Here is a 24,429-nt window from a genome sequence, read left to right on the forward strand (position 1 = left end):
ACTAAATGGTTAATTAAATAATTACATCAATTGACTGAATTTAATTAATTAATTGATTGATTTAAAACATTAACAACCCTAGCCAAAATGCTCTATACGAAGCATTGTGTATAAGCACATAATATAAACATTTACACATAAAAATATATATTCATTTATCCTAGTGCCTTAAAATCCTGTACTCTTAAAAAATAATGAAATACTTAAAATATAACAGAAACTACTATCTCAGATACCTAGCATTTAGTGCGGGTTTGAGTGACACAACCTCATTCAACCCACGTCCCCTATGTGCTCCCAACCTAAATATCCATTTTAACTCTGCACATTCTGTATCATTAATAATATTACCCATCTGTATATTCACATATTGTATATGCAAAATCTGAAATAGGAACACATGGTCAGTTCCTTCACTCAAGACATGTTTAGCAATCACATTATAACCATCATCCCTGTTAATACAATACACATGGTCTCTAATACGTTCCCTCAGTGTATGGTTCATTTTGCCCACATAAAAGCAAAAACAAACCTTACAATGGGCGACATAAACAATATTTTTTGTTGCACATGAACCACTATTATTTAATTCCCACAGACGACCAGTATCCGGGTGTTTGAAAAACCTAGACTCATCAACATAGGTACACTGGGCACAGGTGCCACATTTCTTAGTACCATGCAATCTGGTATCATTAACTTCTCCAGCTGTATTGTCCAAATTATAACGGTAGCACAGCTGTTGTTTCAAGTTCCTACTATTTTTGAATACATATCTTGGGTGCTTGCCTAACATATTCCTAGTTTTTTCATCTACTAATAAAATGTGCCAATTTTCCTCAATGGCATCCTGTATTCTCTTGATATTATTGCCATAAGGCAAGATAATATTCATGTCATGGGACTAAGAAATGTGGCACCTGTGCCCAGTGTACCTCTGTTGATGAATCTAGGTTTTTCAAACACCCGGATACTGGTCGTCTGTGGAAATTAAATAATAGTGGTTCACATGCAACAAAAAAATATTGTTTATGTCGCCCATTGTAAGGTTTGTTTTTGCTTTTATGTGGGCAAAATGAACCGTACACTGAGGGAACGTATTAGAGACCATGTGTATTGTATTAACAGGAATGATGGTTATAATGTGATTGCTAAACATGTCTTGAGTGAAGGAACTGACCATGTGTTCCTATTTCAGATTTTGCATATACAATATGTGAATATACGGATGGGTAATATTATTAATGATACAGAATGTGCAGAGTTAAAATGGATATTTAGGTTGGGAGCACATAGGGGACGTGGGTTGAATGAGGTTGTGTCACTCAAACCCGCACTAAATGCTAGGTCTCTGAGATAGTAATTTCTGTTATATTTTAAGTATTTCATTAGTTTTTAAGAGTACAGGATTTTAAGGCACTAGGATAAATGAATATATATTTTTATGTGTAAATGCTTATATTATGTGCTTATACACAATGCTTCGTATAGAGCATTTTGGCTAGGGTTGTCAATGTTTTAAATTAATTAATTAATTAAATTCAGTCAATTGATGTAATTATTTAATTAACCATTTAGTATAAAATATGGTGGTTGTTTGGATATGTTACGTCTGATGAAGCGGTTGATTTACATGAAAGCGCTAACGTTTTTTCCTTTCGTTTTAATAAACGTGTTGGATTTTATAAGTAGAAGCAATAGTGGTTATTACTGAGAGCATGATCATTATACTATTTGGACTACTGCCTTCTTGCTGCTGGGATTATTTTTTACCATATATTTGGGATACTTGGGTCATCAGTGGTTTGTTTGTCCTTTATATATATATATATATATATATATATATATATATATATATATATACCACATATTCAAATGTCCAGCATGCAAAGCCAAGCACCAGAAACTGCATGATAAGTAGAAAATATAAACAAATGTTGCCACAAAGCCATAGGGCATAAAAACTATAATAATAAAAAATAATAAAGACAAGATGAGTGCATTCAGATATCAAACAAACCCTTCTTCATATCTGACTCCATTGATAAAAATCAGATTGCAGAACTAATCATCTGGTATATGCAGCACTTGGCTGCTTATGTACATGCTTCTATATAGGTAAAACTAATAGATGCTTTAAATAATGCATCTCGAAGCATGTGAGTGACATTAAACTTAAGGATATCAAGAACCCACTTTTTAAACATGTTAGTGAAATGGAAGGTGGTGGAATGCAGAAGTCCAGGAAATTATCAAAAGAAAGAAGGAGTGCAGGAAGAAGTGGGAGACAGAAAAGACTGACCAGGCTAGGAAGGACTACTGGTTGGCTAACAAAGAAGCTAAGAAAGAAGTTGCAATAGCAAAGAATAGGACATCAGAGGCACTGTACCAACTTCTGGAAAGTGACTCAGTAAGGGGCACAAAGAAACTATATCAGGTTGCAAGGCAAAGACAGAAAGATAAAGAAGATAGTCAGACACTCTTCATAAGGGATGCCAGCAACAACATGTTCACCAGTCCAGAGGACATCAAAGGCAGATGGAAGGAGTATTTCCAGCAGCTTCTGAATGAAGAAAATCCCACAGAAGCTGTACTGCCCCAGAAACAGCCTACAATGAGAGGAGAAGAAGAGGAGCCCACTCTAGAAGAAGTAAGAACAGTACTATAGAAGATCGGGGAAAGCAGCAGGCTCAGATGAGGTCACAGCAGATATGATAAAGATGTTGGGTGAGATAGGGGAAAAATGGCTCCTGAGGGTACTAATAGCAGTGTGGAGAGAAAGGCGTATCGTAGATGACTAGAGAATAAGCATACTAGTGCCAGTGTACAAGAACAAAGGAGACATCCACAACTGTGGCAGTACAGAGGCATCAAACTCCTATCACATTGCATGAAAGTTCTAGAGAGGGTGATTGATAAATGGATACACCGAGTAGTAGAATGTAAGATGGGAGATGAGCAGTTTGGATGCAAATCAGGATGCAGCACAACTGACCCGATGTTTGCATTGAGACAGATACTTGAGAAGAAGCTAGAGACGAGGAGAGAGTCCAACTGGGCATTCCTAGACTTGGAGAAAGCATATGATTCCAAAGACATGCATCTGGAGCATTTCTCCCTGGGCCTCCGCTGAAAATAGGCTCTGTGGAACCTAGTCGGACATTCCCGGTCAACAAATGTTAAATAAAAATAAAAATAAGGTCCCAAAAAAACTGATCTGGGCAGTACTGTGGTGGTTTGGAGTCCCAGAAACATTGGTAGAATTAGTGCAAGCTATGTACAAGGACTCAATGACTCAAGTACGAACAGTGTTCGGCCTCACAGAGGGGTTCCCAGTGGGAGAGGGTGTACATCAGGGTTCAGGTCTGAGCCCGCTGCTGTTCATACTGGTGATGGACTACATTAGCAAACAGGTTGGAGGGGGATGGATCAGCAAAGCTGCTGTATGTAGACGATGTGGCAGTACAGGCAGACTCTGAGTTAGAACTTCAGCAAAGGATAGGAGAACGGAATGCAAATCTGAAGGCACACAGGATGAAACTAAGCACAGATAAGACAGTGATAATGACAGAAAATTGGGGAAATCAGAAGAAGCTGAGAAGAGAGATAGAAGGGAAGATAGTGGAACAGGTAAACAGCTTCAAGTATCTAGGAGGGGTAGGTGAGGAGAAGGGTAGTCTGAATGAAGAGGCAAAGCTAGAATCAGAGGGGCTGCAACCAACTGGCATAGAGTATCAGGTGTAGTCTATGACAGAAGAATGCCAAAGAAGCTGAAAAGTAAGGTGTACAAGACAGTGGTGCGACCAGTACTACTGTATGATACAGAAACATGGGCAGTAAAGGCAGAAGAGTTGAAGAAGCTAGAGGTGGTGGAAATGAAGTGCCTGAGAAAGGTGGTAGGATGCACGCTGTGGGACAGACGAAGAAATGAGGACATAAGAGGAGAAGCCAAAGTATCTCCTATTGCAGGAAAAATCATAGAGAACAGATTACGATGGTTTGGGCACATGTGTAGAAAAGCAGAAGACAATCTGGTGAGGAAGATTTGGGACAGACAGGAAGAAGGTAAGTAGAAGCGAGGACGTCCAGCAAAGAAGTGGATGGATTGTGTGAAAGAAGATCTGCGACAGTCAGGCATGAGTGTTGAAGAAGGCAGAAGTGTGGCACTGAATTGAGAGAGCTGGCGACAGTTAACACGATACCCCGACCCCATGTAGAAAAATGAGAAAAGGGGAGCTGATGGTGACGATGATTAGTGAAATGGAAGGACATAATTTTCGATTTATTTCGATTTATGGCTTTGAAGGTGAGGAAGATTACTATCAGGGGAGGTGACATTACCCTGAAGACTGAGAGTAATGAGATTAAATGGATTGCCAGGTTGCAAGCCTGTGTTTTTCCAGGCTTGAATATGAATATCCCTTTAAAACCGGCCCTTAAACTGCAGAGATTACAGAGGAAAAGCTTGCTTGATAGTGGCCCTTGTCCCGAATCCTAGTATCTGATTGGTTCCTAGGTACTTTTAACTTGAATGATTTTGTCAGTGGAGTTAGATCTGAAGAAATGTTTGATACCCGAAAGCGCTCATCTTGTTTTATTATTTTTTATTTGTTTTATGCGGCTTCTTACTCAACTGTGAAAAAGTAGTGTGCAGACTTTCAGCATGGAGATTTCAAGACCGAAGATGCAGCAAGATCTGGGAGGCCTAAAATGGTGCCACCTCCTGAAATTGTTGACCATGTCCATGACCTGATTTTAGCAGATTGGCGAATATTGGCTAAAACAGTTGCTGAGACACTACAGATATCCAGGGCATGTGTTGGGTTTATAATCCATGAGGAGCCGGGTATGTAGAAGCTGTCAGCCAAGTGGGTTCCCCAATGTTTGAATGCCAGCAAGAAAAGACGTTGAGTGGACACTTCCAAGTTGATTTTACAGCATTTTCGTTGAGCTGGTGCCAACTTTGTGGAATGACTAGTTACTGTTGATGAAACATGGTTACGATCCTGAGACAAAACATTCCATGCAATAGTGGCACTCAGGTTTACCAAGGCCAAATTAGTTCAAGACCCAAAAGTCAGCAGGAAAGGTCATGGCCACAGTGTTTTGGGATAAAAAGGTGTTGTAATGACTGACTTCCAAGGGGCCTAACAGTTAATGCAGAATACTACTGTAACTTGCTGTGTCGATTAAAGGAGGCATTGAAAGAGAAAAGCAAAGGGAAGCTGGAGAAAGGTCTTCACTTTTTTACAATCCAATGCACCTGTTCACAAGTTCCAAAAAACCAAGTACCAAAGCCCCAACCGATAAAATACACAAAAGAGGCAAACTGCAGCTGCTGTTATACTGTAATATGGCAAAATGACACCAAGAAATAATCACATTTGCGTTTACTGTTAAGCATTGAATCAATGTCCTGTATACACATTTCCTCAAAGATGTTAAAAGTGTGATGCAACTTGGGACAAAAATTGGAAGGCTTAACAAATACTTGGTTAGTTGTAGACACATCATGTAACAAATATTGTAAATTCAATTTTCTTACATATTTTTTAACATCCACAACAGTTTTTACGTAATTAGCCCTAGAATGAGGAAAAAAATTTAAACCCAATCTAAGAACATTAATTTCGTCAGGAGAAAAGACATAATCAGTCAAATTGATGACACTAAGGTGACTGGAAGTGAAATCTAAGTTTCGTCCCCCGACGAATGGGAGTTCAGAAAAGTCCGACTCCTGGTTAGAACAGTTTTTGATGAATTTAAATGTTTGTTGTTCAAAACAGTGGAAGGAGCTGCAGATTGAATTGGTGCAGCACTCTGATTAGAAACAGCATTAGATTTATTGCTAGCAAGGTTATCAGAAACACTCACACAGTTATTACTGTCAGTTTCCAATCTAGGACCAATTTCCTTATCAGCAGATGCTTTGCCTTCTTGATTAACAGATGTAATGTTAACCTGAGTTTGCCTATTACTGTTAAATAAGCCTGGTTCTATGGTCGATTTAAGAAGTGGAATATTTCTACCAGAAGAACCAGACCATTTACTACTATTAGCAGCTTCAACTTTATTAGTCGCATTTACATTCATTTGTACTGTAGACTGATGGCCCCCATTATGAGCTCTATTGAATTTACTGAATGAAACAAAGTTAGTAAACACAGTATTAGTCTCATAAGCTTGAATGTCGCGACATCGACATCGATTCAATCTGCAGCTCCTTCCACTGTTTTGAACAAGAAACATTTAAATTCATCAAAAACTGTTCTAACCAGGAGTCGGACTTTTCTGAACTCCCATTCGTCGGGGGACGAAACTTAGATTTCACTTCCAGTCACCTTAGTGTCATCAATTTGACTGATTATGTCTTTTCTCCTGACGAAATTAATGTTCTTAGATTGGGTTTAAATTTTGTTCCTCATTCTAGGGCTAATTACGTAAAAACTGTTGTGGATGTTAAAAAATATGTAAGAAAATTGAATTTACAATATTTGTTACATGATGTGTCTACAACTAACCAAGTATTTGTTAAGCCTTCCAATTTTTGTCCCAAGTTGCATCACACTTTGAACATCTTTGAGGAAATGTGTATACAGGACATTGATTCAATGCTTAACAGTAAACGCAAATGTGATTATTTCTTGGTGTCATTTTGCCATATTACAGTATAACAGCAGCTGCAGTTTGCCTCTTTTGTGTATTTTATCACCTGTTCACAAGGCTGGCAAAATGATGGATGTTTTGACGAAACTGGGGTTTGAGTGCATAGACCATCTACCCTACTCCCCAGATTTTGCTCCATCTGAATATTTGCCACTTCCAAACCTAAAAAAGAATTTGAAAGGGCGGCAATTTTCGAGTGATTCAGAGGTGATTGCAGCAGCGGAGCAGTATTTTAGCGACCAGAGTTCAGACTTATTTTTGGCAGGTTTACAGAAACTTCAGACATGATGTGCCAAATGTGTTAAACTACAGGGAGCATATGTTGAATAACTTGTAAGTTGCATGGCTCCATGTCATTCCTCTACGTATATGTGTATGTATATGTATATATATATATATATATATATATATATATATATATATATATATATATATATATATATATATATATATATATTATATATATATATATATATATATATATATTTATATATATATATATATATATATATATATATATATATATCCCTATCAGTTGATCGAGTTTCCAGAAACCTGAAATTGATATGGTCGAGACCATATGATCGAGTTTTTGAAAACTAGAAGCTTTTGAATGGAGATCGTGGTACAGCAATGATTGGGAAATGTAACCTTTGCTTCACTATAGTGCTGTCTTTCCAATGTCAGCTAGAAAACATCAATTTTGCAAATGTCAACACACTACTACACACGTGCTAAGCAACAGCCTCAGTTCATGCAAGTCACAACAAAAAAAGACATTAAAACAATGTAACAATGTTTATCAAGAAAAATATCTAAACTCAAAAATAACAGACAATATTGAGCCAGATTCAATAAAGCCTAAAAGCCTACACTTATGTGCATGATCTGTATTCAATAAAATTCTTAACACGTTTTGTGCTTTCTAGTCACTCAGAAAGATTACACTAAGTGTACAGGTAGTCTGCACTTTTGTGGTAACCTTTATGAATCCCTGACAATATTTAAAGCTGCAAAAATATCGGTAGGAAAACTAAAATTAGGAGGAAGAAAGTGTGCAATTATGTCTGTGTTGTCTGTTCCTCAAAAGAGTGTACACTTAGTGTATGCTTTATTGAATCTGGCCCATTGAGAAAATTGAAGTTATACTAAGAAAGGATTTATGCCCTTTTCCCATCATTGTACGACCACAGAGTTGGTATATATAATTAGCAGTGGGTGTGGGGAATGCAAAGGTGCTTTTCCCCTGCAAAAACATTGTTTCATATGGTTAGATTTTATCAATATTTTGTATTTAGATATGAGATTAGAGATTTTTTGTTGATATTGTATGTTTAGATATTTGTGAGTTTAGACCATTTTAAGTAGACACACACACACACGCACACGCGCGCACACACACACACACACACACACACACACACACACACACACACACACACAAACACACGCACATATTGTTAGCAGCTGTGAAGCTTATCAAACATACGTCATGACTGAGAAAGAGCAGCATCAACTTACTCTACAAAAGCAGCACTATTATCACATAACAAAGAAGCTGCACCCTCCAGTCACCCTTGTTTTTATGTAAGTATATAACATTGGTTTTGAATGTGGTTAGACTTTGTTGATATTTTGTTAGATTTTGTGTTTAGATAATTTTTAGTAGACCTATATATATATATATATATATATATATATATATATATATATATATATCAGTGTTGACATATTTGGAAGCAAACTATAGAGCCAGAGGAAAGTTATCAAAAGCTGCCCAAACCTTGTAACAGAGTTCCCTTATTGATGCTATAGAAGATAATTTCTTACTTCTATGTCCCGGCTGCTTATGAGTGTTTAGCCTTGACAATGTGGAGCCTTCATTTATCTTTCTGCAGGTTATTAATGAAACACAAGACAGAATAGATGCACTGTTTCATTTCTGTTATGGACTTAAATCTTCCTGTTATCCAGTGGCGGCTGGTGACGTCAAATCAAAGGGGGGCTGCAGGAGACAGCTGAATGGGTGAGGTCAATGGGAAGGGGTGTGGCCAACTAGAAAGGGGAGGAGCTATGCTCAAAACCACAAAATCTAACTAAATACACTCCCCTGGGTGCCAAACCGTCATTATGAGAGTCCAGTCAAGACAAAATTAAGTGTAGAAGAATAAAAATATTTCAATGCATTGGCTGCATGACAGCTTACTTAATATCTAGATGGAAACAAAAAGGTTGTGAGGCATGAAAAAATAAATTACTTTTTAAGTACATTAATGGAATGCCAATCAAAATCAAGTATTAGAAAAACAAGCAGCACTCAACTCAAACAACTTCTTGCACTGCAGTTCTAATTATAATTTATATTCAGCTTTATTAAAGTACCAAGTAACATGCTGAAAGTAGAAATCTCTGATGCCCCCACTTGTAAAAATGTTTCTTATCCAAAAAAAGACCTGCTAGCTAGCTGACAACTATCTACTTGTTTCATGGGATAAACATGATCAAAGTAAAAAATGAAAAGCAAACAAGAAATAAGCTGAAGATACATTGCTTAAAAGGATTACTGCACAGGTTATGGACCACACAATTGGCATTCTGTTTAGTTTATGGGTAAAGCCTGCTGAGATGACTGGAAGTCTCCAAGTGTAATGAGCTTCTTAAAATAATGTAATCCTGTCCTTTATTACAAATGCTGTCATATGCATTTCAATACCCAAGGCTTATACATTATCTAGTTAAGTATTCTCTACATGGCAACAACAGAAAGGCTTTCAATGTTGGCAGTTCTTTAACAGTATGCTTATTAAAGCTTACTTGCATGATCTCAGCCAAGCTTACCTGATGGTCATTAAAGTGTTGCTACTTAAATACAGAGCAGCAGGCACTTTGAGTAATAAGCATAAATCAACAGTACAAAAATATGACAGAAACCAGACCATTCTACAAAAATCAAGAACAGATGAAAAGCCACTCTAGTACTTGTGTCTACCTTGGATGGGGGGGGGGATACTCTGCACATTTACACTGCATAACTACTCCTTGCCTTGCTTCGACACATCCAGAGTCACTACATGGGGGAGTGGGGTGCAACAAGTATGTCACAATTTGAAATGTCTCTGGCTGACTGTGATGGCCCTGACACATTTGTCATACCTCTCAACCTCAGAGCAAGAAATCTGGACAAAGCCATACAAAGAAGTGGGACAAAGGCCCAAAAATAAGGAGAATTATTAAATATTGCTCTTATAAACTTAGAAAGATAATAGAATAGGTCTTGCATTAGTATGAATTTTCTGAATGGTATGAAATATGAAACTCAAATGTCTGTCATTATTTTCTAACTTCAGTCTTTAATGATTTGTCACTAATTTACCAAAAAAAAACACAATTTTATGAAAAATGGACCACAAATGTGATGTAAAATATAAAATAGCCACACAATAAGGCTGGGAACCTGTCAAAGAAGGGATACTTTAATATTAGTACTGCTAACTTGAGCAGCTGACAAAATAAAAGAATTTACATGCATTTCTGAAATAAAAGTAATCTATAACTCTGATTATTACAGTTATTTCTTAATTGTAAACCCTCCATGTTTTCTTCCAAAATTGCTATTTTGCAGAGAGATTATTAGGGGGAAGAGCAACATTTTGAGCCAGAATCAGGGAGAGTTGAGAGGTTTGGCTATGTCTAATTCTATAAAGCAATTTATTTGCATGTACCTCTCAACCTATTAATGCAATAAATCTGGACAAGGCCAAATATATTGGGGGAACATATAAACAGTACTAAAAATTGCTCTTGTATAAACTGAGACAGTTGATAGAACAACAGGTCTTACTTTAGCATGCATTTTTCTGAAGGTTATGAAGTCTGAAACTCAGTGTGTCATTATTTAGTGACTTAAGTCCTAAATGATTTGCCAGAAAACGACAAATTTTATGAGGAACAAACCAAAAATAAGACGCAAAAATCTATTCATTCTTTGAAAATCTGGACAGTTGGGAGGTATAGTTCAGCTGGGGCTGTCTTTAAGTTTGCCGCCCTTCCCCCTCACAAAATCATGGTCGAATGGAGCCTCCCCCTGCAGCCATTCCAATGATCCATTACTTGGCTATTTCACTCCATTTACCATAAACACTAATGTGCGTACTGATTTACTTCTATGATGATTTGGACTTCATTTGAAAGTTTTATTTTGCATTTTACACCACAAACACTAAGACATCTGCTAAACAAACTTAGCATTAAAACTTCTCTGCCCTTGAAGCTCACATTCATTGAAACAGCATTGAAACCCACATTCAAAGAAAATACATTTTACCAGTGGCAGATAAAGATTAATTCTGGGCTGTTTTCAAATCATAGGCGCCTTGCATATGAAACATACATGTGCTCTTTGATACACCTTCCTATTGTTTTGAACATTTTTCCAGTAAGCTATGAAACAAAACGCATGCACCAATAATGACAAAAGTGCCCAATTCAGAACATCTTTCCAGTAAACAATGAAACAAAATGCATGCACCCATAATGACAAAACTGCCCATTTCAGAACATTTCCATCATAAAAGTCTACTCAAACTTCTACAGTCCACCATTATCAGTAAATATGCACAATTCTACAGTCCACCATTATCAGTAAATATGCACAATCTCTGAAGAAGTAAAAAAGTCATCTAAATAATTCCACATTAAATAAATCTGTAACTAATGAAGAGGTTGCTGCTAGCAAACACCTTTATATTTCATGGTTTCATCGAAAAATAAATGTCTGATGCCCCTGAGGAATAAATTGCCTATATTACATTAAAAATGATAAGCTAGTAATATTGCAATATGAAATGGATGGCAAACTGAAACAGGCTCATAGTTAGTATCTTAACTTTTCAGTACAGCAGCATTCACCCCTTGTGGGAGTAGAACCAACAACCTTCTGCATCAAAAGCAAGTACACAACATGTTGTGCTATTAACAATGCAAGCTGACTCAGCATAAGCAGCACTAAACTTCTCTTCCACTGCAGCTCTCAGCTCCTTGTAAAATCTACTCAATACTCAACTGCATCTCAACTTTGCAGGACAAGAAATCTGGAAAAAGCCAAATTTATTGGGGGGGGGGGGTCAAAAGTCCAAAAACCAGGGACACATTAAACACTGCTTGTATAATCTTGGAAAGTTGCTAGAATAAAATACTGTGTTACCACCATAAATTTTACTGCCAAGGTCCCTGTGCAAAAGAGTCAGAGCAACATACCACTATGCCAAATCAGCTGCTTTGTGAAAGAAAAATGCTGTGTTACCACCATACATTTTACTACCAATGTCCCTGTGCAAAACAGTCAGAGCAACATACCACTATGCCAAATCACCTGCTTTGTGAAAGAAAAATGCTGTGTTACCACCATACATTTTACTGCCAAGGTCCCTGTACAAAACAGTCAAAGCAACATACCACTACACCAAATCAGCTGCTTTGTGAAAGAGCGGAAGACTGAAACTTAAATGGCTATCATTTAATGAATTAATTTCTCACCCTTGCTGTCAACCTCTTAGCACAAAACACCTGGACAAACCCAGTAATGAGGGAATACAGCCCTCAAACATATTCAGTGAATTCAGTTCTTGTCATAGCTGTCAACCTTAGCACAAAAAACCTGGACAAAGCCAATAATGGAGTAATACAGTCCCAAAAATAAGGAAAAATTTCAAATATTCATCTTATAAACTTAGAAAATTGCTAGAATAAAAGGTTGTGTTACTATGTAATAAAAGGTTGTGTTACATGTATTTTCTGAAGAATATGAAGTTTGAAATTCAAATGCCTGTCAATTTTACTTCTGACGGAACAAAAAACAATTTTCAGCAGAGGCCCAGGGAGAAATACTGCAAACATGTCTTTGTAAAATGGCAGGACACCAGAGCAAATCCACACAAACACAGGGATGAGATGCAGACTCCACACATAAGGCACCCCAACCAAGAATCAAACCAGAAAACCTATAGCTGTGAGGCAACAATGCTGCCACTGCACCACCAAATATGTAAGGCATTAAACATTCAGAAACCTGAAGTCTGAAATTCAAATACCTGTCAATTTTATTTAACATTTGTTAATCAGGACAGTCTGACTTGGAACAAAAAAACAATTTTCAGCGGAGGCCCAGGAAGAAATAATGTAGACATGTCTTTATAACATGGGAGGACACAAAAGCAAATCCACACAAACACAGGGAGAAGATGCAGACCCCACACAGAAGGCACCCCAGCCAAGAATCAAACCTGAGACCCTGCAGCTGTGAGGCAACAATGCTACCACTGCACCATCAAATATCACACATTGCAACATTTAGAAACCACAGATATTATGAGGAACAGATCAGATCAAATATGAGGCAAAAATCTGCATTTTTATCTTTTTTTACAAATGGTGGTGGATAGGGAATTCAGGTCCTTAACACCTGCATACAAGGTACAGGGTTCAAGCCTGAGGTATACACTACCATGAGTTTGTTCTAGCCACCAGTTAGCAACTGGTGCATTTACACATACACACACACACACACACACACACACACACACACACACACACACACACACACACACACACACACACACACACAAAATATTAGCTATATAATGATACTAAGGAAATGTGGACTCATGACCAGAGCTAAAATTCTGATTTAGCCCTCTCTCTATACAAGGGTTGTCTTTGTTTTAAATTCCAGCATTTTTATTAGTATGTAGTAGTCCTACCAACCCATTCCAGAAAATGACTGTAACGTAACAAACTTTCTTTCTGACTTGCACATCTTGTCTGAACTTTTGCCATTGAAGACAAAAGGTGGAATTCACATAATTTAGTAATATTGATTAAGTAGCTAGGAACTCATGACTGACCATCAACTGCCACCAGGGTCTCTTCTCATCCTTCTGCTTTAGCAGACACTCCTTACCTCCCCCAGACGTTCTCATGACCCATGCTCTGGGCAATTGAAGAGACTGAGGCTCATGGTGCAGCATCATATTGTTGCCAAGGAGTGATTTCTACCAATGCCCCAATGCCCCCACCCTGACATACACCCATTAATATCCATCTGCCAGTGCCCCAATGCCCACCACCCCAACACACACCCATTAATATCCAGGAATAAACATGCAGTAGAACATGCTGGCATTTCATCCTGCAACTACAATAATTCAGACAGTGCCCTAAACTGATCTCCCTTAAGAAAAGCACCCCCACTCTGTGCCAAGGATCAGTGGCAAGGTGTTCCCAAGTACATGCTCTCCTCCTAAGGATGGGCACCCCATCTTTCCCTGCCAGCACCACAAACTTGAGAGCCATTAATCAAACTCTACTTTCCTGGGCTGTAGTCAAGTCTTTATCCATCTATGCCACAGTGTTGCTAGGCAGCCAAAGAATTGTTACATAATATCACCACATGGCATACTATAGTCTATTTAGTTTTTTTGCGTGTGCCCATATTGTTTAGTTCCTAGCAAAACACTAGTTTGCTCTAGCAGGGAAAAAGTACTTTCTTCTCACTGCTAGCTACGGACATCACTGTGGATATGCCTGCATATAACATCCCCTCTTTGATAAAAGAAATCCTTTAAGCATTTACCATGTGTATAATTTTTACCTAAGATTTTACCAAAATGGTTAAATTCCTTTGCAGGGTTTGGGCCTTCTGCAATACTAGGAACTGCTGAAGCACTCTATGACCGAGATGTATTGCTCGGCAAAAGACTATTTGACATACTGCTAACCAATTTAGGCATTATTTATTTATTCTTACACTTGGTTCACTGGGGTAGTTCCATTAGGCCAAAGGCCTCTTTTTAGGGAAGACCAGAGGTTGTATTCTTCAGGCACGTCATAAATTGTATCAAAATTCGCTGACAATGTAAAGGAGCATTAATTCACTGGCAACCTAAATGGGGCATTATTTAAGTAATTGCTGTTCATTAAAGGATATACTGCCCCCTGGCCATGAAAGACTTCAGTTGTTCACCATACCTTGCAACCTCTAAGAGCAAGAAATCTGGACAAAGCCATAAATAATGAGAGGACAAAGGCAACAACAACAGGGATACTTTTTTTAAATATTGCTATTACAAACTTTGAAAGTTGATAGAATAATATGTTTTGCATTAATGTGAATTTTCTGAAGGGTATAAAGTCTATAACTCAAATGTTTACCATTATTTTCTGACTTCAGTCCTCCATGATTTGCCAGTAATTTACCACAAACCACACTTTTATGAGAACTAGACCAAAGTATGGACCAAAAGTCTTGACAGTCCAAGAAAATCCATGCAGTTGAGAGGTATGTTGTTCACCCTATCTCAAAGAGAATTTTTTTAACTTCTCAGAGCTTTAAACACACTTCAAACAAGCTTCAAACATTCTCTTTTAGTCTAGCATACTTTTTACACTTCATCTTCTGCAGTGTCATGCCACTAGCTTCACCTCTTCTACACGCAGTTACACTTTATTGCATAACTGCTAACATTGACTGAAATTGTTTGGTAATGCCATACTAAGTAAAGACTGGTGTAGTTAACAGTTCCTTGAAGTGTTTAGATGTAGCAAGCACTGCTAAATATGCTCCTAAATCAATTCTTCAACAGATCATACAATGGCTGTCCCATTGCACAACAGATGCATTTCTCAAAATATCTTACTGTGCCAAAAACTCCATTCAACATTTGAAGATTCTCTGGTTGATTGAGCTGTGTAATAGTTTCCACATCATTTGGGTGTGACCTAGCCTTATTATTAGTTCAATATCTCAAAAAGCTAAGCTGCTTCTGTCCAAGAATTCTACTTACTTAATTTCAGTCTTGCAAATTCAGGCTTACGTGAGGGACTTCTACAACACGCACCATGTTCATCCTTAGTGCTTTCTCATATTAAAATGTCATCTATAAACATAGGCAGACCTTGTAATGTTCTCCTCTGAAACATTTTAGGAGTAGTTGGAGTTTAAAATGCTAGTTTATCAAGGCGTTGTCTGGCAAACAGCAAGCAATGTACTGCTCCCAAAATAAAAGGGTATCTGCCCTAGTCCCCTCACAGCATCTAGTGAAGAAAATGACATAGCTACACTCAGCTTTCGCAGTCTCTCTTTCAGAATGGGTAAAATTAATTTTTCCTTTTTACGTGTTTCATTGTCTTTTTAAAACAATGCAGTTTTGCACCTGACATTTTTGCTGTAGGACTGTCACCATGAGAACATACCAGTTTAATTGCCTCTCATAAGTGTAAGACACGTAAATGTGAATCTAACAACTTCAACAAATAAAAGGCATTTGTTAAAAAGAAGTACAGTGAATTTCAAAACATACACTGTGGTGCTGTTAAAGCATTTTTGTAAAGGGCTACACCCCCCCCCCCACACACACACACTTCATTACATCCATAGCTGTCCCTCTTACCTGGAGCGACACACAAGCCCTTCAGTAGATCCCCATCCATAGCGACTCCAAATCCAGGCCACGAGATCCAATCCATAGTGACACAATTAACTCCAAATCCCTTGGGCCATTAAATCCATAGCGACACCACCACGCGAGATCCCCCGACGAGACTCCTGGAGCACATCCACCACGCAAGATCCCCAACGAGACTCCAGCCTGTCGACGTTGCAGTCCGGGTCCGATCTTTTTCCAGTGACAGTCTATGCAGTTAAAACTGCATAGACTTCTAGGATCTCTGCTCTGACATGTTTCCCAGTCCGGACTGCTGCTGAGGCAGTCTGCGCATGCTCCAGACTGTCTCAGCAGCAGTCTGGACTAGTGCGCATGCGCCAAAGACCGTGAATTTTTTATTTTTTTAATCCGCGCAAATTTTAATTTTTTTTTATTTCTTTTACTTTCTTTACAGCTGTTTACAGCAGAGGGGGCTGCAGTCTGGCAGTCCAATAGCACGGGCCGCCCCTGCTGTTATCACAACTAAGGAGAAAAACACTGGAAAGATAAGCTCTGTGTGGTCTCTAACTGGATCCAGCATTTGTTTACCTGTGATGACCATGTTCTTAGAACATGCTGCTTTGGCATTTATTTTTCTTATTGTATCGGACAAAAAATGGACAGATAGCAGGTTATGTTGTACTTATTGGATAAATAAGAGCAGATAAAAGCTGTAGCCATGTAACTGAGCATAAGGTGATATATACAAGCTTTTACAGCTCTATTCTTATCATAGTATGATGCCACATATTATGTGAAATAGTTGTAAATATGAATCCATTTTTTAGGAGTGGCTGCAATCGGAGGAGCTTTCACTGACCAGATCTTGGAGGACATGGCAGCATTCAATGATCGTCCAATTATTTTTGCTTTGAGCAACCCCACAAGTAAATCAGAATGTACTGCAGAACAGTGTTACCACCTGACAAAGGTACAGCTTTTTCTATTCTGATAAGTATGCGAGTTAAAAATATAATTTCAGTTTCTAACTCTGAGTTGCAAAGAATCCTTCATTGTTTACGATTATGTCAGGTTGCAGGCAGTTAGTATGTTTTCTTGAATTCTGTATTTAACCAAAAAAGTAAACCATTTAAATCTGCTGTTTTTTGTAGAAATCGCACTGATGATCTCAAAGTGATGGCCGCAACAGTCAGAATTACTAAGTGTCTGTTTTCATCACTGCATTAAAATAGTACCAAGATGTTTATTAGCAATGACACTAGTAATTTACATTGTTGTATGGAAAGCATGTCAATAGAATGTTAGCATTAGCAGCATTGAGTTTCATATTATTGTAATAAAACTATGACTTGGGAGTTTTGCAGTATTGTGCGTAATGTGCATTTTTTCCTGATGTAGTTTTTTTTTTTTAAGTGTATTTATTTATTTGTTTGTTTGTTTATTTGTTTTACACAGGGCCGTGGTATATTTGCTAGTGGTAGTCCATTCGACAAAGTGACCCTTCCCGATGGACGTACCTTTATCCCTGGACAGGGAAATAATGCTTATGTATTTCCTGGAGTTGCACTAGGAGTTATTTCTTGTGGAGTCAGACACATTTCTGATGACATCTTCCTAACAACAGCCGAGGTATGATTTTAAAAATATATAATTTCTTATGAGAATTGTATATTATTTGTAGCAATAAGAGAATGGAATTGCCATTCTGTGCTGAAATAAATATGCATGTGTGAAGCAATAGTGTTCCAGCATTCTCTGAAGAATCTGATTACTGACCTGTGAAAGGGTAATTACTGCTTCCTTGTGTCTGCTGCTGAAACCAGTTCTTATGTATCCCAGTAGTTAACTCATTCTCCTGTTTGGGTCCCTCAGATGACTGAATCACAGACTCAGTCTGATTTGAAGCAATGAGTTTTACCATAAACTGTCTTTTTTTTTTTTTTTGTAGAACCTTAGAACAGGGTATATTTCATGAAAGAGGGCCGATTAAATGCCCATTGAAGCAAACCAGATTTTTGAATTGTTTTTCAATAGCTCAGCCTTCGGTTAGTCTTTGTGCTCCCCTAAAAAATCTTTTGTCATACAATCCATCTACCTTTATGTCATCCATTATGACTACCACGTGTTTTACTGTTTGCACCATTATTGTATCAATACCGTGCCGTACCTGTTATAATGATAGCCCTATTCACTCTTCACTGTTACGAAGGTTTCCTCTAACACAGTTCACTCTGTGGAGAATGAATATTAATGCAAGTCTTGGGGTATTCTTCAAATATGCAGACCTTCCTTTCCAGCCTTTTTGCAGTATCACTTACAAAGGCATTTAAGAAAACTATTCTCAGTGGTGGTTCCTATACTACTACAGCAGCTACTTCATTGTTTTTTAACTGAATAGATTGCCACATCTGGCAACACTTTCCTAGATGGCTGATTGCCACTTGTCAACTTTGATGTGATTTTGCTGCTGCCATATTGTATTTATTTGTTTGATAACATGAACAACAAACCCATAGCCTAACCCACCAAATGGGTAAAACAGTATGTATGTGCAATATGTCATTGTTATTTACATAACTCTCTGCATAGTTCACTTTGTATGTTTCTATCTGCATTATGAAAACTGCAAACTGTATGTCTATGGTAAATATTGGTGGTGGGTAAGTTTTACATGTGTGCCTCATTTATTTATTTATACTACTCTGTTTTTGTATATCCTTATATTTGTATTGAGTCTGTTGCTTTTGTTGTATTTGTTTTGTTAGTATCTTATTTTTATTTTTACTATTTCAATTTTTATTAATTTCATCTATCTTCCTTTTGTGGACTGTCATTCTTATGGGATGAGCCTGAGTATTGAAATTTCGTGTAGTGATACGCAATTTTTCCTCTGCGTTGATTTGTATGACAATAAAGTTTACTTTGACTTTGACTTTGATGGTAAAGTGAGTGGTATGTGCACACTTTTCATGGGATTTGCACCATGGTGTAATTGAGATCTCTTGCACTTATTTCTTTTTACACCATTTGTTATTTTCCCATCATTAGACTTTAATTCCTAACCTGTTTTCATTCCACATCTATGAAGTGGGAATTCGTGTGAGCTGATTTTGTTTTGAAACTTGTGGTTTAAGATACCAGCAAGAAGGGCCAGGGAGGTAACAGGATAGGGGCTGAAGGTAGCATTCTGAGCAGGGGAACAATAAAGAGTGACTTAAAATGTGGCCGGTGGTATTACTATAATGGAAAAAGTCTGTGTAGAAAGATGAGGAATCTGAAAACAATATTGCAGTAGGGAAAACTGAACATTGCTAGTATCCCAGGAATGTGGACCAGTGATAATAAGGGATGGGACATTAAAGCATCTTGGTGAAAGTTGTCTAGAAGTGACAGTGAAGACAGGGATGAAGTGAAGTTGCACTCTGCATATAGGAGAGCATTAAATGTGAGGTCAGAGAGAAAGAAGAAACCACTACATGAAGTGAGTAGTGGAGATGCAGGGTCAGAACCTAAGATGATGTCCTTGTGGGTAAGGCAGATGAAGTAGTGGAAGTGCTGGTGGTTTGATATTCTTCATTCCTGTCGTTGGTACATCAGTGGAGGAGGTGAGAGACTGGAGGAGAGAATAAAGGGTAGGAGGAACAGGGTAATAGATGTAGGGGATCTTGAACTGTCAAGAGCAGACTGTGAGATTCTAAACTCCAGGGAAGAGAGTTAGTTATTGGTATCTGAGATCAGCCAGCTGGCAATGATGATGAATTAGAATTGTAAGGGAGGGTAGAGTATGCTGAGCTGAGGAAATTACCAAATGTGAACTAGTAAATTCAAAGAAAATTGGGGAGTAAATAAACTGTGAGAATAGATCAGGGCTGGAGTACTCAAGGCTTTTGGCAATGGTCTAAGAAAGTGACAGAATGGTGGAAAGCGGAGAGGCAAATGTACTTGCACAGGAATGTGAGGCTAGTGAATAGGGCAAATAATGTGGTATGCAAGAGTAGAAAGGAGGGACTAGGGAAATGAAGGAGGCATAGGGCATGGAGGTCAGCAGAAGGAGGCAAAGGTAGTGTTAGCTACAAAGGTGCAAGAGGAAAATTAGCTGGCAGAAGGGATACATAAGGAAGATATGGACCTTTTAGGTGTTTTAACAGACATGAGGAAGGATGGGACAAATCTGGCCTAGCTAATCAATGTGAGATGGAGATTACAGAAGAATAAAGAAAAACAGAGGCATTTAATTAATACTTTGATCTGATGTTATCCACTTCATTCCATTAACCTGTGGGGAATATGGTTCTGACATTCTGAACCAACTGGCTGTCTTCTTCCAGCTCGAGACTCCAGACTTGAGCTCCTCCTATCTACCCATAATGCCCTGCTCCCCCACATTATCTCAGATCTCTTTTGCCATGTTTGGTGTTGAGCTTCTCCTTTGGCGTTTTTTGGGTGAGTTTTTTCCTTTTTTTGTGTGCTTCCAAGCTGTCTTTTCTCATCTTTTACCTTCTGTTCCAGTCTAGACTCTTGGATTCTGTCTGTTAGACTGCTTTTTCTTAAAAAAAAAAAAAAAAAAAAAAAAAAAAAAAAGAAAACATTTTCTTCTTCTTCATTTTCTCGCTGTCTTTTCTTCATGTCTGATCAAAAGCCATTGGGCTATCACCTTATCTGACGCCCATGGGGAGTGCATGTATTGTTTGGGGCCTCTCCACTTGACTTGGATGCTCCTTGTTATATTTGCAGAGCTTTCATCCCCGGGCTCTGGTGGATAGGAGAAGCAAACTCATTTTAAAGGGGTTGCTTCCTTCTTCTGCCACCTTGGGGACTCCTTCCACATCAGGGGCTCAACCCCTGGCTAAGAAGCCCAAGGATTCCCAGGAGTCCATGAGGCCATCTCCTACACAGTCCTCCTTGTAACTTCCATGGAAAAAATCTACATATATGGAGATGACGTGATTGGCTCTGAGCTCCGTTACCTCTACCGCTCCTCCACCCCATTCCTCCTCTGTGGCTACGGGGCAGAGTGCCATCCCCTCAGTGTCTACTCCTGCTTTGTTAGCACCAGGGCGTTCATTGCCGATGCCTACCAGAAGGTCTTCGCCCCATTCCCCACAGAGCCCCCTGATGCCCTTCATCGGCTTCATCTAGGTCTTTCTGAAGCTTGTCTTCTAGAGATATCAGTAAGCCTATGAGGCATTTCCTTGAAACACAGATCCAGATGGGGCTTGCATCTGCTCCATCTGCTTCCAGATCCGTGAGGCTCTCTGTTCCAACTAGTAGCTCCTTCTCCAGTTCACCCCCTGGTTTCAGAGTTTTTGGTTCCATTGGGTCCCAGTACCAGGGTGTCTGAGCCCATAGAGATTTCTTCTTTGCCTCTGACATTCTCCCTGACTTGCTTGGCTCCATCTGATTTGGTTCAGAAGCAGTAGCATCGAGGTCAGTTTGGGGGGGGTTGACTTCGACTTCGAAGCTTTCAAAAATCTGTCTTCCCCTTGGGGCCTTGGCCTTTAACAGATCAGCTCTGACTCCCCCCACAGAGTGGGAGACCTATCCTGTCTGGGAGGCCCAGGTAGCTTCTGCTTCGGTGAGACAGCTCCAGGTGGTTCGGAGTCTTCCTTCATTTGAGGTTGTGGAGAGGGTCCTGTCCGTTTCTAGGAGAACCCTGGCACTTACTGTAATGGAACTCCTCCCACCTCACTTTGGAACTGTGTCTGAGACCTCTGAGCTACCACAAGGACAGCCAGTCTCAGAAAGCCTCAACACCGTTCCCTCAGTGGATCCTCAAGCTTCTTCCGTCACCTCCCCGGAACATCCCCCTGATGAGTTCCCTTGGAAGAGACCATGTAGTATGAGCCACATGGATTCCCCTACAGAATCCCTCACCACAGATACCAATTTCAAGGTGAGTGAAGGGTCTCCCAGTTCATCACCCGATGAGGTCTCCTGTGGAGACATCCTTGAAATCCTTCACCAGAAGGGTGGCTGTTCCTCCCAAACCACTTCCCTGGAGGAATCGGTACCGTGGGAGGCTTTAGGGTCTGGCCTATCTACTACCTGGGTGTCACTTCTGGCCAACCCGCTGATCCAGCTGGTGTTGAGGGCTTGGAAAGAACCAGATACAGTAGAACCCATTCCTAAACATACTGATAAAATTTTAAGCACCCCAGCTGACAAACACTTTTGGACCAAAGGAATCCTGGTAGATGCCTTGGTTGTGGCAGCAGCCACCAGGAAGGAGCTTGCTCAGGAAAGCTCATCTCTCCACCCCCCAAATAGAGAATCATAGGCTCTGAACAGGTTTGGCAAGAGAGTCTATGCCTCATCTACCTTTGCTCTTTGGGCATTGAACTACTTGCGTCATTTTACCTGGGTACAAGGGGACTTAGTTAAGGAACTTTCTAGCTTGGTCTCAGGGTCCGTGCTTAATGAGGAATGGAAGTCTGTTTCCTCTAGGCTGACCACCCTACATTCCTTAGCCATTGTGTCTGTGAGGCTTATCTCTCACACTGCGGAAGGTACCTCAAAGGCAGCTAGTTCCAGCATTGCCATATGATGCCATGCATGGAAGAGGCTGTGCAGTTTTGCAGAACCCTTTAAACAGTCCTTCATTAATGTCCCCTTTGATGGCTCCATCTTGTTTTGGCCCTTGGTACGTGACACTTTGACCCAGAATGAGAAAGATGGTAAGACCATGTCTGCCGTTGAGATCTGATTTTCTACTCCACAACAGACCTTGACTAGGAACCAGCATGGTAGTAAGAAAACATGGTTTCAGAAATGGCAGGGTCCTTTCCAGGACACTCACGGAGACTTTTCCCCTTGAGGCAGAGGGGGGCATGGTCACAAAGTTAGATGCCACCCACATGGCTGAGGGTGTCCACAAAATCAAGGGTTGTGGGAACCTGCTCCTGACAAACCCTTCCAGCAATCCTGAATTGTTGCCAGGCTGCTGTCCTCTGGAAGCAGTCGGGGGACGTTTCTCCTTACACCCAGAAGTCTGAGAAGCCATCACAAATGACAGATGGGTGCTAATCCATTCCCTTTTCTGACACTCCCAAACAAAACTCTCACCTCCCCGATGTTCCACCCAGTCTGAGGGAGGATGTTGCCCAAGAAATAAAAAAGTTGCTGCAGAAAAGAGTCATCTAGCACATTTCCACCAATTAAGTCAGATCGGGTGTTTACTCCAGATTCTGTTTTGTACCCAAAAAGCCTGGGGACCTGTGGCCTTTCTCGGATCTAACCTACCTGAACAAGTCAGTAAACACACAAAGTTCAGGATGGTCAAGATTCAGTCCATCTTACCTCTCCTTAAGATGGGCAATTGGATATGCTCTGTAGACCACAAGGATGCATACTACATATCAAAATGGACAGGCACTCCAGGTCTTATTTCAGTCTGGGAGTCAGTCACTACCAGTTTTGAGTGCTTCCGTTTGGTCTCAGCACAGCCCCCAGGGTGTTCACCAAATATCTAGCAGTAGTGGCAGCTTATCTCTGACTTCAAGTCTGTCAGATATTTCCATATCTGGACGACTGGCTTCTGACCACCCCAACCAGGCATCTACTCCTCCAAGCCAGGGATTACTTTCTCAACCTGGCATCTACACTGGACATAACTATAAACTTGCAGAAGTCACACCTGGAACCAGTTCAAATCATAGATTTTATAGGGGCACATCTAGACACAATGATGGCTCACATTTACCTTACACCAGATAGGGTAGTAAATCTGAGATCCCATGTCAGCCAACTCATGACTGTTCCAAAACCCCCAGCCTCTCTAATTCAATGAGCATTAGGCTCCATGGCAGCAACCATAACTTTTCTTCCAATGGCAGTCTTCCACATGTGTATCCTGCAGTGGACCTTAGCGGTACAGCGGTCTCTTCTCAGAAATCCCTTGAACCTTCCCATCAGCCTGTCTCGTGTGCAAGGATTCTCTCCTTTGGTGGCTCCATTGTCTGGAGATTACCTAGGGATGACCATTCGTTCTCCCTTCCCCAGCCACCATGTTGACCATGGACACCTCCCAGTTTGGGTGGGGGGGGCATTGTCTAGGCTGGATAGTCCAAGGCATGTGGACTCCCCAAGAGACCAAGTTGCATATCAGTATTCTTGAGATGAGAGTGGTTCTTCTATTGTTGCAAGAACTAGACAGCTTTCTTCCTGAGGGGACTGTTGCTATCCAGACAGTCAATATGTCAGTAGTTTGGTACATCAACAAACAGAGAGGAATCAGGTCTTAAACCCTTTGTCAAGAAGTGGTGAGGGTTTGGCAGTGGGCAATTTCTTCCAACCACTTTCTGGTAGCAACGCACATTCCAGA

At 39.7% G+C, this 24,429-nt stretch overlaps 1 protein-coding gene across 1 annotated transcript in view; it reads left to right on the forward strand.

Moving 5' to 3' along the window:
- Positions 1–24,429, forward strand: part of ME3 (malic enzyme 3) — a 1,533,849-nt gene that overhangs the window by 1,433,159 nt on the left and 76,261 nt on the right. The window contains exons 16-17 of the mRNA XM_044071202.1: positions 16,937–17,079; positions 17,565–17,738. Of these exons, the coding sequence (XP_043927137.1) occupies positions 16,937–17,079; positions 17,565–17,738 (317 nt within the window). The remainder of the gene's footprint in view (positions 1–16,936; positions 17,080–17,564; positions 17,739–24,429) is intronic.

Source organism: Protopterus annectens, chromosome 5.part0, assembly GCF_019279795.1.
Source record: "Protopterus annectens isolate FY-2018-M chromosome 5.part0, PAN1.0, whole genome shotgun sequence".
In the NCBI taxonomy this organism is placed as follows: Eukaryota; Metazoa; Chordata; order Ceratodontiformes; family Protopteridae; genus Protopterus; species Protopterus annectens.